This window comes from Salvelinus namaycush, chromosome 12 (genome assembly GCF_016432855.1).
Source record: "Salvelinus namaycush isolate Seneca chromosome 12, SaNama_1.0, whole genome shotgun sequence".
Lineage (NCBI taxonomy): Eukaryota > Metazoa > Chordata > Actinopteri > Salmoniformes > Salmonidae > Salvelinus > Salvelinus namaycush.
Window position 1 is genome coordinate 47,914,225 of NC_052318.1, and position 13,734 is coordinate 47,927,958.

A 13,734-nucleotide genomic window follows, 5' to 3' on the forward strand; every position below is an offset into this window, starting at 1 on the left:
TATAGAGCTGCTGTCTTCCAAATAAACTCTTAAAGATCTGAAGATCTTTTATATCAATAGCAGTCAATTATTAATCGTCACCTTATTCAGTCTCATCTGAATGTCGTAAAATTCTTGGTTATCTTCACGAACACTGGCTAACAAGTTGAATCAGCAATACAATAATTGGCTTAAGTATTTATTTATTAAATACATAAATAATCAGAGAATTACATATACACAGGATAGATCATACATCGATTACTAATCATGTCATGAAAGAAAAAGTCCCTAGCGGACGAAACCGATATGACGGCTGGTTACACAAAGAAAGGGGGTTGGGTTTGAATCAAAGAGCGGGAAGACTGAGGGACAAAGGAGATTGGGTCTCTATCGGACCTTGAAAAGCTATGCTACTGTAAATACAGAATCTTATGCATTATATCTAATAACTGCCCATTCGGAAAAGGAAAATGCAAGATATATATTTACACTGATCTGCACTTCGATAGATGGGTCGAAGATGGAAGACTGGTTTGCCCAGCAGAGATCGCCCTTGTCCTTTGTAGAATCTGTCTGGTCGTAGTGTTGTAGGGCAGATACGTTGTACCCTGTCATTCTTATTAGGAGAATGTCTGTCCTTTCCTAGGCCACATACGTTTACAGCTGCAGCTGATACCTCGACTTCTAGGATGTATCACTTCTTCTTTAGTGAATTAGAGTTCAAGGTTCATACCATTTTGCCATAATCAGCTTGTGCTGAATTCTGTCTGGTCTAGTAGAAATTCATCCTTCCAGCATGGTGATCGTCACCTCCACGTTGAAATTAGCCCTTTTAAACGTATGGACACCAGTCCTCACGTCGTTGGGAACTAAGGTTGACTTCCGTAAATGGGCTTTTGTGTTAGGGGAGAGAAGGGCGTGTTTCATAGTTCTCAACCAATGATGTTTACTTGGGCATGGCCACTGAGTGAGCATAGTTTACTTACTTACTTAAAACAATTCTCTCATTTAGAAGATAAAATTACATTTAATATTTTCACAAATACTTTCACATTTAAACATTTAAATTGCACAACAATGCCATGTGAATCTGATAACTAAAATGTGTAGACTTTCCAAGATACAATTGATGTTGTCCTATCCCCAGATATAATGTCCCAGACACTAACTGATCTAACATCATATTCTTTAAGTACCAACGGACACTTTAAACTGGTTGGATTACAGAAATATTGTACCTTTCCCCAACCTTTTGATATTACCATACTCTTTCTACGTTAACAAAGGGCTTTCCAAGAGTCCATTCTGTAGGGTGGAGAGAAAAGGGGGAAAGGTATTTATGGGGGTCATGAACCTCATACAACAGGGCAATGTCATGACAGCTTTCATGTTAAAATCTTTCATAATAATAAACTTACAAGTGACGTGAACACGTCGGCAGTTTGAAGCATTAGAAAAACACTTTTCTCCATTGACAGTCCATGTTAATTCATGGCTGTATTTTATAGCGCTCGGAAGACGTTAGGTGACTTGGTGGGAGGTATCAGTAGCTTCACAATGCTTAATTCTGGCACTTATCATCCCCCATATAAGCGCAAAGCAATATACAGGTCTTTCCCAAGTTGCGTTGCATGCAGAACCTGCACCCTCTGATCTGAAGAAACACAAACATCACAAGTCCACTTCAGGTTACCTTAACTCAACAGCATCATATTCTTTTCCCAGTCTCCATTTAATTTGTTATTTATTTTAATTTTATCTTAATTTAACTAGGCAAGTCAGTTAAAGAACAAATTCTTATTTTCAATGACGGCCTAGGAACAGTGGATTAACTGCCTTGTTCAACGAGAGATTTTACCTTGTCATCTCAGGGATTCGATCTAACCACTAGGCTACCTGCCACCCCTAAAACAAGGGTTAGGCCTATATCCTCACATACTCCCACAATTTGAGCCCTGCTTTTAACTATAAGACATCTCCACAGAAATGTATAGCCTAAGGATTGCATGGTGACAGTGATGTGTATGTTGAACTCTGGAGAAAAAACGAGGTCACATCATGACATCAGTGATTTTCAGGTCAGAGAAAGATGCCCGAGTTTCTGAATTGGAATTCCGAGTTGGATGAAAGTTCAAAACAACAACAAAAATCCCAGCCTGGGCTTGTTTTTTTCCCAAGTTTACAGTTGTCATGAACGCACTGGAAGTCGGAAGTCAGAGATTGCCGAGTTCCGAGTTGTTTTGAATGCGCCACAAGAGACCTAGGCTACTTCTTATTTCTGAAAAGGGCTACCTCCAACAAAGAAGCCTTGTGTCTGTATTGATGTGAGAAATAGGCATCTACACAGTAATGGTGGCTGGCTACGATATCAACTACACTAATATTTTTTGCATTGAGGTAATATGCCTATTTTCGCTAAATCGACGAATGAAATTGATTAGATTACTCTGGCAATTATTTTTTTTTTTATATAATCATCATCATACATGTAGACGTTTATAAGGCATTCATGGTGAGATCTTTAATAATAAACTAAACAGACATTTAAACTAACACGTGATGCGTTCATGTTAAGATCTTTCATAATAAAAAACTTACAAGCGACGTGAACTTGTCGGCAGTTTGAAGCATCATAAAAACACTTGTCTCCATTGACAGTCCATGTTAATTCATTGTGGTATTTTATGGCGCTAGGAAGACATTAGGTGACTTGGTGGGAGGTATCAGTAACTTCACAAGGCTTAATTTTGGCACGTATCACCCCCCATAAAAGTGTGACACAATATACAGGTCATTCCCAATTTGCGTTGCACGCAGCGCCTGCTCCTTCTGATCTGAAGAAACACAAACAAACATCACAAGTCCACTTCAGGTTACCTTAACTCAACAGCACCCATCTTTTTCACCCAACCTGAAACCACCCATGGAACAGCCAAAAGGCCTGGTTCCACCCTCAATGCAAGGCTCGGGCTCCTCACAACACCTTCTACCCCTTCCATTTCACCTAGAGAACTCAAACTGGTGTCAGGCTCACTCTGAACTTGACACCAATTTTCCTCGACATACCCTCTCCCTTGTTATTGCTAGCTTCAACAGATTCAAACCTATCCTCGGTCTCCCTCAGTCCATTCAACCTCCTCTTTCTTTCCCTCCAATCCTCTCCCCACAGCTAGATGATAGGCAGTTCATAAAGGTAGTACTGTATCTTGAGAGAAGGGAGCATAGACTAGACTGGTTGGTGTGTTTGTTCAGCTATTACATTCCATTCCATAGAATGAATTGAATGGGCATCTCCATTCAAGTCAATGATGGAATAAGGGGTGGACTGGCAGCCATTTTGAGTGCACCCATGCCAGGTAGTAAAAGCTAGGTTGAAGATGACAACCTAGAGTATAAGCAGTAAGTGTACCCTTCAATCTGTGCTGTGATTTGTTGAGTTAACTCAACTGACATTACAAATAATACATTCCATTGCATGAGCATCAGTTGATAGAACATTCCAAAATACCATGGAAATGATTGCATCAGAATACCAGGCAGGCAGCCATTGTGAGTTCACTCATGACTTTACCAGTCAAATTGCCAGGGTGAGAGCTTCCAAGCCCATTCTTTTCCTGACATTTGACAAAGAGACTTGCCTTTCGGCACTCTTGAAATATGAACATTATCATTAATGAGTTTGAAGAGATCAGAAGATTTTATCCCGATTCGATAACCCTCACAGCTATCATCAAATCACAATGTTTATTCAACTTACACTGATGGGGAAACTTTCTTAATTCATACATGCTCCTACTGGGGTGTGCCAATAGCTTTTTGGTCTCTCAATGGCCAATACATAGCATCAGCGATCCAGGGTTTATATACATCATTGCCTGCTACCCTTTGATTGGCTACAACTGTCTTATCTCATAATAAAAATAAAAAAACTACAGATATCGTAGGCAATCAATAACTATTTGCACGTGAACATTTCATTTGCTTCATTGTTTACTGTTCACATGGTAATTTAAAAAAAAACAGAACTAGACCAAAGACTGAGCAAACAAACATATATTGCCAGTTTCCTGGACAGATAAATAATAATAATTTATTCAACTTTTATAGCACTATTCATTACATAAAGAATCTCAATGGGCTTTAAAGCTAAACAAAAATGCATGTAATTTAGAAAAAACATCACAAGATGGACAATCATTAGAAAGTTAATGGCTTGAGTGGTCATCTGAGGGAGGTGGTCACACAGGGAGAGAAAGAAACAGGTCTGGCTTTCAGGCTAACATATCCTTCATATCACCAAAATATCCTTCATTGGTCTATGCAGCTACAGTAAGATACATCACCAAAACAGTCCACTGAAATGTTTGGGTGCAATGTCAATGCATACATAAATGTGTATAGGTCTAAAATCTAATCTTTCAAGTAAACTAAAAAAGATTGCTAGCGACAGAGTAATCGGGTAGATTAAGGGCCTGTTTCTCAGACAGACTAAGCCTATTCCTAGACTAAAACACATGTTCAATGGAGAATATCTATGGAAAATTTGTTTTTAGTCCTGGACAAGGATTGAATTGTGTCCAGGAAACTATCCCTAAGCCATTTGGAAGGTGAAACGAACAGACATAAAACTGTGCTGTGGATAACAACTATGACAGGAGAACACAGATGTAGATTTGGTAGTCAATGTTAAAGCTAGAATACTTAGTTGTAACATCAGTTTTGGGAATAATAAATACATTATATATACACATTGATTCTTGAAAAATATAACTTAGAAATGCCTCATGAGCTTAGTTCAACTGTCGAACCCAAAATAGAAGCTTGTTTTACTCCAATGTTGGTAAACGTAAAAAAAACTGCATAGCCTCAAAATATTGTTAAAACTATAATTTTGATATCATGCATGGTCAGTCCTTGCATCAATAGCTCGGTCTATGAATTTGAGAGTGGTTACATTTCTACAGGTCCATCCCGCCACTTTTTACCAAAACAGAGGCGGGATGGTCGCTTTGTTATTGTTTCAATTAAGGATTTTAGCTTTAAAAGGGGCAAGAGGGTTTGAAAGTGCATTAAAAGACTAATCTGATGGCAACTAAATTGCTTTTATTTATCTTTGTGACGATGCAGAGTCAGACTGCAGATGTGCTGAAAGGTGGTTAGCTAGACTTTCGTTTGGCTGTCTCCGTAGACACTCTCATCACTGTAGGCAATGTAAAGAAAGAAGTCCTCTTCGTGGTGTTCCTATTACACAGAGATTCAACATTCGGTTAATCAGGAATGTGTTTGAGACAACATAGAAAATCAAGGAACATTCCAGGATAAGTAGGATAGACCAGATGTAGGATGTCAGAAAGGCAGGAATTCCTGATTAAATCAGGAGGAAATACCACAGCACCATGCATAATGTATAAGAGGGAATACAAAAAAAAAAAAATGAAGCCCTGCCTGGATAAATAGGCTCAGTACCTGGTAAAGTAGTCCCATGGTGGCTGAGGTGGGAGGAATGACATTGTTGACAAAAAAGAAAAGGGCGTCCTCTGCCCGCAGGTGAATCCTCTTCCGTATCAGGAAGTAGAACTGTCCCACTTAAGAAATAAGAAAATACGTTAATTCAGGTCAAAATGTGGAAATAGACAACACAATTCGATACATGTCCTGTATCTCACCTGTAAGATCAGAGGGTACAAGATATTTCTTCTTGTCCAAATCACCAATTCTGGCTTTGGGGGCTTTCTCCACTATCACCTGCAAATTAAATAAAAGCCCCAGGCAGTCAGATGACTAAAAATTAATTTATTAAATTATTACCGATTCTCAAAGCAACATGTTAAAAAAAATATATATATATTGATATTGTGTCAAAAAGATGTCAATTTAGCAAAATAGCTAACAGCTAACGTTAGTTAGCTACCTAGGAATGTAACATTAGCTAGCTGGCTAAAACGGCAGTGTAAAACGTTCAATCAAAAACAATCTGTGACCAATTAATTTGAAAACTTTTTCCAAAGATGTAACCATATATGTTAAGGTTGTAGCTAGTACTAACACTGTCAATGTCCTGAAGTTCCTCTCTTTGTTATTGTGTGGGTTACAGCCGACAAGCTAAGCGGTTAGCATTTCGCAAGCATTGGCTAGTTAGTTAGCAGCAACTCACCGGCACTCTATCTGGGTACTTCTTCCTGATCTTTTCCCCCTCCGATCTTCTCTTCTCAAATGGGTGCTCTTCTTTATACAGGAATTTCATTGTCACGGTTTAATTTTCCTCCAAACTCTAAATTTGGATGACAGTTCAAGCTAGCCTATGCCTGCCCTTTGTATGGCAGCAAAATTATGCAATTCTATAAAATCTGATAGCCTTGTTGTCAATGCTAATTTCGTGACGTTGAACGTTATGACGAGGGATAGAACAATGACGTATCTAAACCTAAATTAAACATGGGATTAATGCCGCGTTCAAAAAAACTGGGAACTAGGAAAAAGAATGTATTACATTTATTAAGCGCTTTTCATATAATCTAAAAGCACTTCAAACGCAAAACAAACAATATATCATATGCTACTCGGAACAAGGAAACTCGGAAATGTCCGACATGCTGATTCGTTGAACGCGGAACGTGTATAACTACAACCAGTTAGCCAGTCGGAAATGTCTTAGTTTCCTTGTTCCGACTAGGACATGAAAGCAGCAAAAGGCAAAATATTTTAAAACTGTATTTTCCGAGGATGGTAGACTATGGTAATGGGTCTGCAGGTGATTTTGTAGAGGGCAAATCTGGGAACCAGGCCGACTCTTACAGCAACTGGACTTCTCCTCTTCCACTCTGTATCAGCAGCTCTGGGGGACAAAAAACTCATCACACAATTCAGAATAGTAGCGTCATCCTCTCTATGAGCCCTCTGCCTCAGAGGAATACAACAGTGCTATCTCCCATTCATCTCACGCGATTCGTCAAAATATGTTCTCAAAATATCAGGAACTGTCAGCCAGGTTAAACAAAAAAATATGGTACTGTGTCCAGATCAATTTTTTTAAACAAAAGCTAGCTAGCCAAGCCAAAAAGTGAGTCAATCTGCAAACCCGTGGTTTAAAACGACCGATACACGCAATTAAAACTCAACGTTATCCAGGAGTGACAGTAGATTGAATTACTTACTGGTACGGGACACCCAAGTGCGCCCACGCAATTTTTGAATACTCCAAAAATTACAGGGTAGCCTACTCTGCTGACACTGACAAACAGATCAATACAAACGGTTGTCTGATCCATATAATTGACCTACAAAAAGGGGATATACAAATACAATGACGTCCATCTAACCTGGAGGAGGAAATTGTCCAAAAACAAACGTGGTACTGACCCAATGATAAAGACCGTGAACATGCACACTCACCAAATCGTATAGCCTACATTCGGAAGGGCTCGCAATTTGGGCAGTGCGCGCTGCAAACGCCAAATATATGATTGTTAAATTGCGACTGTCAGTGAAAAGCAGAAACCCAGCCAGGCATATCGCAATATTTAAAAATACAATCGCGGAAAAACTGTTTGGGAAACAAATGGATATTGCTGTAAATAGATCGCAATTAAGAGACTCCAATCTACCATTTACTTATCAAAATTCTCAATTTAGGCTACTGTCCGCTCAACTATTTTATTGGCACCCGCGGAGAACATCGGCCATATCATCGGTGAGTAAGAAGCCAATGATCCTCTGTGGCCAAATAATGCTTTCTGGTGTAGTAGCCTATTTTGAATTATTTTGTAAAATTTCTGTATATACAGGAGTAAGATTATTTTATTAAACCTTTATTTAACCAGGTATGCCAGTTGAGAACAAGTTCTCATTTACAACTGCGACCTGGCCAAGATAAAGCAAAACAGTGCGACAAAAACAGTTACATATAAACGAACGTAGTCAATAACACAATAGAAAAAAATCTATGTACAGTGTGTGCAAATGTAGAAGAGTAGGGACGTGAGGCAATAAATAGGCCATAGAGGTGAAATAATTACAATTTAGCATTAACACTGGAGTGATAGATGTGCAGATGATGTGCAAGTAGAGATACTGGGGTGAAAAAGAGCAAGATAAATAACAATATGGGGATGAGGTAGTTGGGTGTGCTATTTACAGATCCAGGTACAGTGATCGGTAAGCTGCTCTGACAGCTGATGCTTAAAGTTAGAGAGGGAGATATGAGTCTCCAGCTTCAGTGATTTTTGCAATTCGTTCCAGTCATTGGCAGCAGAGAACTGGAAGGAAAGGCGGCCAAAGGAAGTGTTGGCTTTGGGGATGACCAGTGAAATATACCTGCTGGAGCGTGTGCTACAGGTGTGTGTTGCTGTGGTGACCAGTGAGCTGAGGCAAGGCGGGGCTTTACCTAGCAAAGACTTATAGATGACCTGGAACCAGTGGGTTTGGCGACGAGAGTTTAGCGAGGGCCAGCCAACGAGAGCATACAGGTCGCAGTGGTGGGTAGTATATGGGACTTGTGACTAAACGGATGGCACTGATCGATTACATCCAGTTTGCTGAGTGTTGGAAGCTATTTTGTAAATGACATCGCCAAAGTCAAGGATCGGTAGGATAGCCAGTTCTATGACGGTATGTTTGGCAGCATGAGTGAAGGAGGCTTTGTTGCAAAATAGGAAGCTAATTCTAGATTTAATTTTGGATTGAAGATTTTTAATGTGAGTCTGGAAGGAGAGTTTATAGTCTAACCAGACACCTAGGTATTTGTAGTTGTCCACATATTCTAAGTCAGAACCGTCCAGGGTAGTGATGCTAGTCGGGCAGCAATCGGTTGAAGAGCATGCATTTAGTTTTACTAGCATTTAAAAGCAGTTGGAGGCCACTGAAGGAGAGTTGTATGGCATTGAAGCTCGTTTGGAGGTTTGTTAACAGTGTCCAAAGAAGGGCCAGATGTATACAGAATGGCGTCGTCTGCGTAGAGGTGGATCAGAGAATCACCAGCAGCAAGAGCGACATCATTGATATATACAGAGAAAAGAGTCGGCCTGAGAATTGAACCCTGTGGCACCCCCATGGAGACGGCCAGAGGTCCGGACAACAGGCCCTCCGATTTGACACACTGAATTCTGAGAAGTAGTTGGTAAACCAGGTGAGGCAGTCATTTGAGAAACCAAGGCTGTTGAGTCTGCCGATAAGAATGTGCTGATTGACAGAGTCGAAAGCCTTGGCCAGGTCGATGAAGACGGCTGCACAGTACTGTCTTTTATCGATGGCGGTTATATCGTTTAGGACCTTGAGCGTGGCTGAGGTGCACCCATGACCAGCTCGGAAACCAGAGTGCATAGAGAAGGTACGGTGGGATTTGAAATGGTCGGTGATCTGTTTGTTAACTTGGCTTTTGAAGATTTTAGAAAGGCAGGGCAGGATTGATATAGGTCCATAACAGTTTGGGAGTGTCTCCTCCTTTGAAGAGGGGGATGACCGTGGCAGCTTTCCAATCTGTGGGGATCTCAGACAATACGAAAGAGGTTGAACAGGCTAGTAATAGGGGTTGCAACAATTTCGGCTAACAATTTTAGAAAGAAAGAGAGGGTCCAGATTGTCTAGCCCAGCTGATTTGCAGGGATCCAGATTTTGCAGCTCTTTCAGAACATCAGCTGTCTGGATTTGGGTGAAGGAGAAGCAGGGGGGGGGGGGGGGGGGGGCTTGGGCAAGTTGCTGCAGGGGGTGCAGAGCTGTTGACTGGGGTAGGGGTAGCCAGGTGGAAAGCATGGCCAGCCGTAGAAAAATGCTTATTGAAATTCTCGATTATCATAGATTTATCGGTGGTGACAGTGCAGTGGGCAACTGGGAGGAGGTACTCTTGTTCTCCATGGACTTTAGTGTCCCAAAACTTTTTGTAATTAGTGCATCTTGGAACACTAAAGTCCATGGAGAACAAGAGTACCTCCTCCCAGCTGCCCACAACACTGTCACCACCGATAAATCTACGATTAAGTTTTGGGACACTTTTCCCTGAAAAGTTGCATATCGCGGGGGCTATTTGATGCTAATGCAAAACGCCACAGGATGTTTTTGTGTTGGTCTAATCAGGCTAGGCCTGTAGTTTTGGCAATTTCATTCAGTTTACTTTAGGGAAAGCGTAGCTTCCACTAGCCTTATGGACAAGCCGCCAATGCCTTTCAACGTGGCATAAAGACATCTGATTGTCAAACAATCACGTAAAAGGAGCTCCTGGAGGCTAGCAGCGCACATTGGTTCACTCCAAAAAATAATTAGAGCATCCAAATCCCGACAGTGCACTGTGCACCTGAAATTTGATGAATGAAAGACAGTTACAAAGCACATACGTGTATTGTAATGAAATTCTGCGATTGTCATTAGGCCTACACATGTAGCCTGAATTGATGCATCCACTGTTGTCCACCCGCGCCTCGGTCTCCGCCTTGACAAAATGTAAGTGTTCTCCTCAAACCACAACAGAATTGGGAGCATATACAGCCCGGTTTCCGGTCAATTCGCACATTTTTCATGCGGCTTACATGCAGTAATGTTAAATAATGGTGTAATAGTCTATAGTTTTTGGGGGTATGATGTGAAAATTAAATTTTACTGGTACAGCTTACCCCCACTATTTAGTTTACCAGGTCCCCATATCGGACCGCCTTACTTTCAACCCTATTGTTATCAAAAACATAAGAGCTGATTAAAATAACAATTAAAACCCCCTAAAAATAATTATGTACAAATGTACAGGAGATTGGTGCCTAGGCTGCTCCGACTTTAGTGCGTTCAAGACAACGGTGAACAAGCCCGACTGGAAAAATCTTTTGAAAGTTCGTCCAACTTGGAATTCCAAGTCGGTAATCCGGCATCTTTGAGCACCAAATTTCTGACATGAAGATCACAGACGTCATGATTTGACATTTTTTTGTTCCTACAGTAGTTGTTTTGAACTCGGCAAGAGTATCACAGTATGAGTCATAATACCCATCAAACCTAGCAGTCAAACAACGTAATGGTTCCAATAGTTTTTTTCCCATAGAGGATTTTAGGAACACTTAATATAAGGGCTGTTTCCAATGTAGTCTTACCCTGGCATGACATAAGTGTCAATCTCTCTAGGACAAGGTGACTTATCAATATGTTTGACTGTATTTACTCCCCCAAAATGAAACGCTAATTAGCTGCTTATGTGGCTATCAAAGAATTACAAATACATTTTTATTTGTCACATACATGCTTAGCAAATGTTATTGCGGGTGTTGCAAAATGCTTGTGTTTCTAGCTCCAACAGCGCAGTAATATCTAACAGTTCACAATCTAAAAGTAAAATGGAATATATACATTTTAGGATGAGCAATGTCGGAGTGGCATAGACTAAAATACGGTAGAATAGAATACAGTATATACACATGCGATAAGTAAAGTAAAGATATGTAAACATTATTAGTGACTAGTGTTCCATTTTTAAAGTGGCCAGTGATTTCAAGTCTATGTATATGGTGCAGGGTTACGTAACCGGGTGGAAGCAGCCAAGTGATAGCTATTTAACAGTCTAATAGCCTTGAGGTAGACTGAAAAATAGCTTATTTCGGTCGCAGCTTTGATGCACCTCTACTGACCTCGCCTTCTGGATGATAGCGGGGTGAACAGGTCATGGCTCGGGTGGTTGATGTCCTTGATGATCTTTTTGGCCTTCCTGTGACATCGAGTGCTGTAGGTGCCCATCGGGTGCTGTTGGAGTCCTGGAGCGCAGGTAGTTTGCCCCCGGTGATACGTTGTGCAGACCGCACACCCTCTGGAGAGACCTGCGGGTGTGGGCGGTGCAGTTGCCATACCAGACGGTGATACAGCCCAACAGGATGCTCTCGATTGTGCATCTGTAAATGTTTATGAATGTTTTTGGTGACAAGCCAAATTTCCACCCAAGGCGCTGTTGCGCCTTCTTCACCATGCTGTCTGTGTGGGTGGACCATTTCAGTTTGTCAGTGACGTGTACGTGGAGGAATAAAAAAATAAAATAAACTTTCCACCTTCTCCACTACTGTCCCGTCGATGTGGATAGGGGGGTTCTCCCTCTGCTGTTCCCTGAAGTCCACGATCATCTCCTTTGTTTTGTAGACGTTGAATGTGAGGTTATTTTCCTGACACCACACTCCGAGGGCCCTCACCTCCTCCCTGTAGGCCGTCTTGTCATTGTTGGTCATCAAGCCTACCACTGTAGTGTCTGCAAACTTGATGATTGAGTTGGAGGCGTGCACGGCCACGCAGTCATTGGTGAACAGGGAGTACAGGAGGGGGCTGAGCACCCACCCTTGTGGGGCCCGTGTTGAGGATTAGCGAAGTGGAGGTGTTGTTTCCTACCTTCACTTTCTGGGGGCGGCCCGTCAGGATGTCCAGGCCCCAGTTGCACAGGGCGGGGTTCAGACCCAGGGCCCCAAAATGTAGTTTTGATCTTGGAGGGTACTATGGCGTTGAAGGCTGAGCTATAGTCAATTAACAGCATTCTTACATAGGTATTCCTCTTGTCCAGATGGGATAGGGCAGTGCGATGGCATCGTCTGTGGATCTATTGGGGCGGTAAGCAAGTTGAAGTGGGTCTAGGGTGTCAGGTAAGGTAGAGATGATATGATCCTGAAGTAGCCTCTCAAAGCACTTCATGATGACAGAAGTGAGTGCTACGGGGCGATAGTCAATTAGTTCAGTTAGCTTTCTTGGGAACAGGAACAATGGTGGACATCCTGAAGCAAGTGAGGACAGCAGACTGGGATAGGGAGAGATTGAATATGTCCTTACACACTCCTGCCAGCTGGTCTGCGCATGTTCTGAGGATGCGGCTAGGGATACCGTCAGCCTTGCAAGGGTTAACACGCTTAAATGTCTTACTCATGTCGGCCACGGAGAAGGCGAGCCCACAGTTCTAGGTAGCGGGCCGCGTCGGTGGCACTGTGTTATCCTCAAAGCGGGCGAAGGTCTTTAGCTTGTCCAGAAGCAAGACTGTGTCTGCAACTTGGCTGGTTTTCCCTTTGTAGTCCGTGATTCTCTGCCATATATGTCTCGTGTCTGAGCCGTTGAATTGCGACTCCACTTTGTGTCTGTACTGACGTTTTGCCTGTTTGATTGCCTTACGGAGGGAAGAACTACACTGTCATCAGCCATATTCCCAGTCACCTTGCCACAGTTAAATGGAGTGGTTCGCACTTTCAGTTTTGCACAAATGCTGACATCTATCCACGGTTTCTAGTCAGGGTAGGTTTTAAGTCACAATGGGTACAACATCCCTTACACTTCCTGATAAACTCAGTCACCGTATTCATGTATTCGATGTTATTCTCAGAGGCTACCTGGAACATATCCCAGTTGGTGTGAACAAAACAATCTTGAAGCGTGGATTCCGATTGGTCAAACCAGCTTTGAATAGACCTTAGCACAGGTACTTCCGGTTTGAGTTTCAGCCTATAGGAAGGGAGGAGCAAAATGGAGTCGTGATCAGATTTGCCTAAGGGAGGGCCGGGGAGGGCCTTGTAGGCATTTCGAAAAGCTGAGTAGCAGTGGTATAATTTGTTCTCAGAGCAAGTGCTACAGTCAATGTGTTGGTAGAACTTCGGTAGCGTTTTCCTCAAATTTTCTTTGTTAAAATCCCCAGATACAATAAATGCGGCCTCAGGATGTGGTTTCCAGTTTGCATAAAAGTCCAGTAAAGTTCTGAGGGCCATCGTGGTATCGGCTTGAGGGAGAATATACACGGCTGTGACTATAACCGAAGCGAATTCT

General features: G+C 41.9%; 1 protein-coding gene across 1 annotated transcript; it reads right to left on the bottom strand.

Annotated features, from left to right (window-relative positions):
• Positions 1 to 4,036: 4,036 nt before the first annotated feature.
• Positions 4,037 to 6,382, bottom strand: LOC120057363 (gamma-aminobutyric acid receptor-associated protein). The gene is made up of 4 exons (XM_039005955.1): positions 6,137 to 6,382; positions 5,649 to 5,727; positions 5,449 to 5,567; positions 4,037 to 5,223 (listed from the first exon to the last, which is right to left on the bottom strand). Exons 1-4 carry the CDS (start codon positions 6,224 to 6,226, stop codon positions 5,143 to 5,145), a joined length of 369 nt encoding a protein of 122 aa, XP_038861883.1. The 5' UTR covers positions 6,227 to 6,382; the 3' UTR covers positions 4,037 to 5,142.
• Between the last annotated feature and the right edge of the window lie 7,352 nt (positions 6,383 to 13,734).

Excerpts from the sequence above, each read along its gene's own strand:
- LOC120057363 (XM_039005955.1), bottom strand. The coding sequence starts at position 6,226 with ATGAAATTCCTGTATAAAGAAGAGCACCCATTTGAGAAGAGAAGATCG. Across the intron at positions 5,568-5,648 it reads TGTACCCTCTGATCTTACAG|TGGGACAGTTCTACTTCCTG; the intron begins GTGAGATACAGG and ends TTATTTCTTAAG. Across the intron at positions 5,224-5,448 it reads CCATGGGACTACTTTACCAG|GAACACCACGAAGAGGACTT; the intron begins GTACTGAGCCTA and ends TCTGTGTAATAG.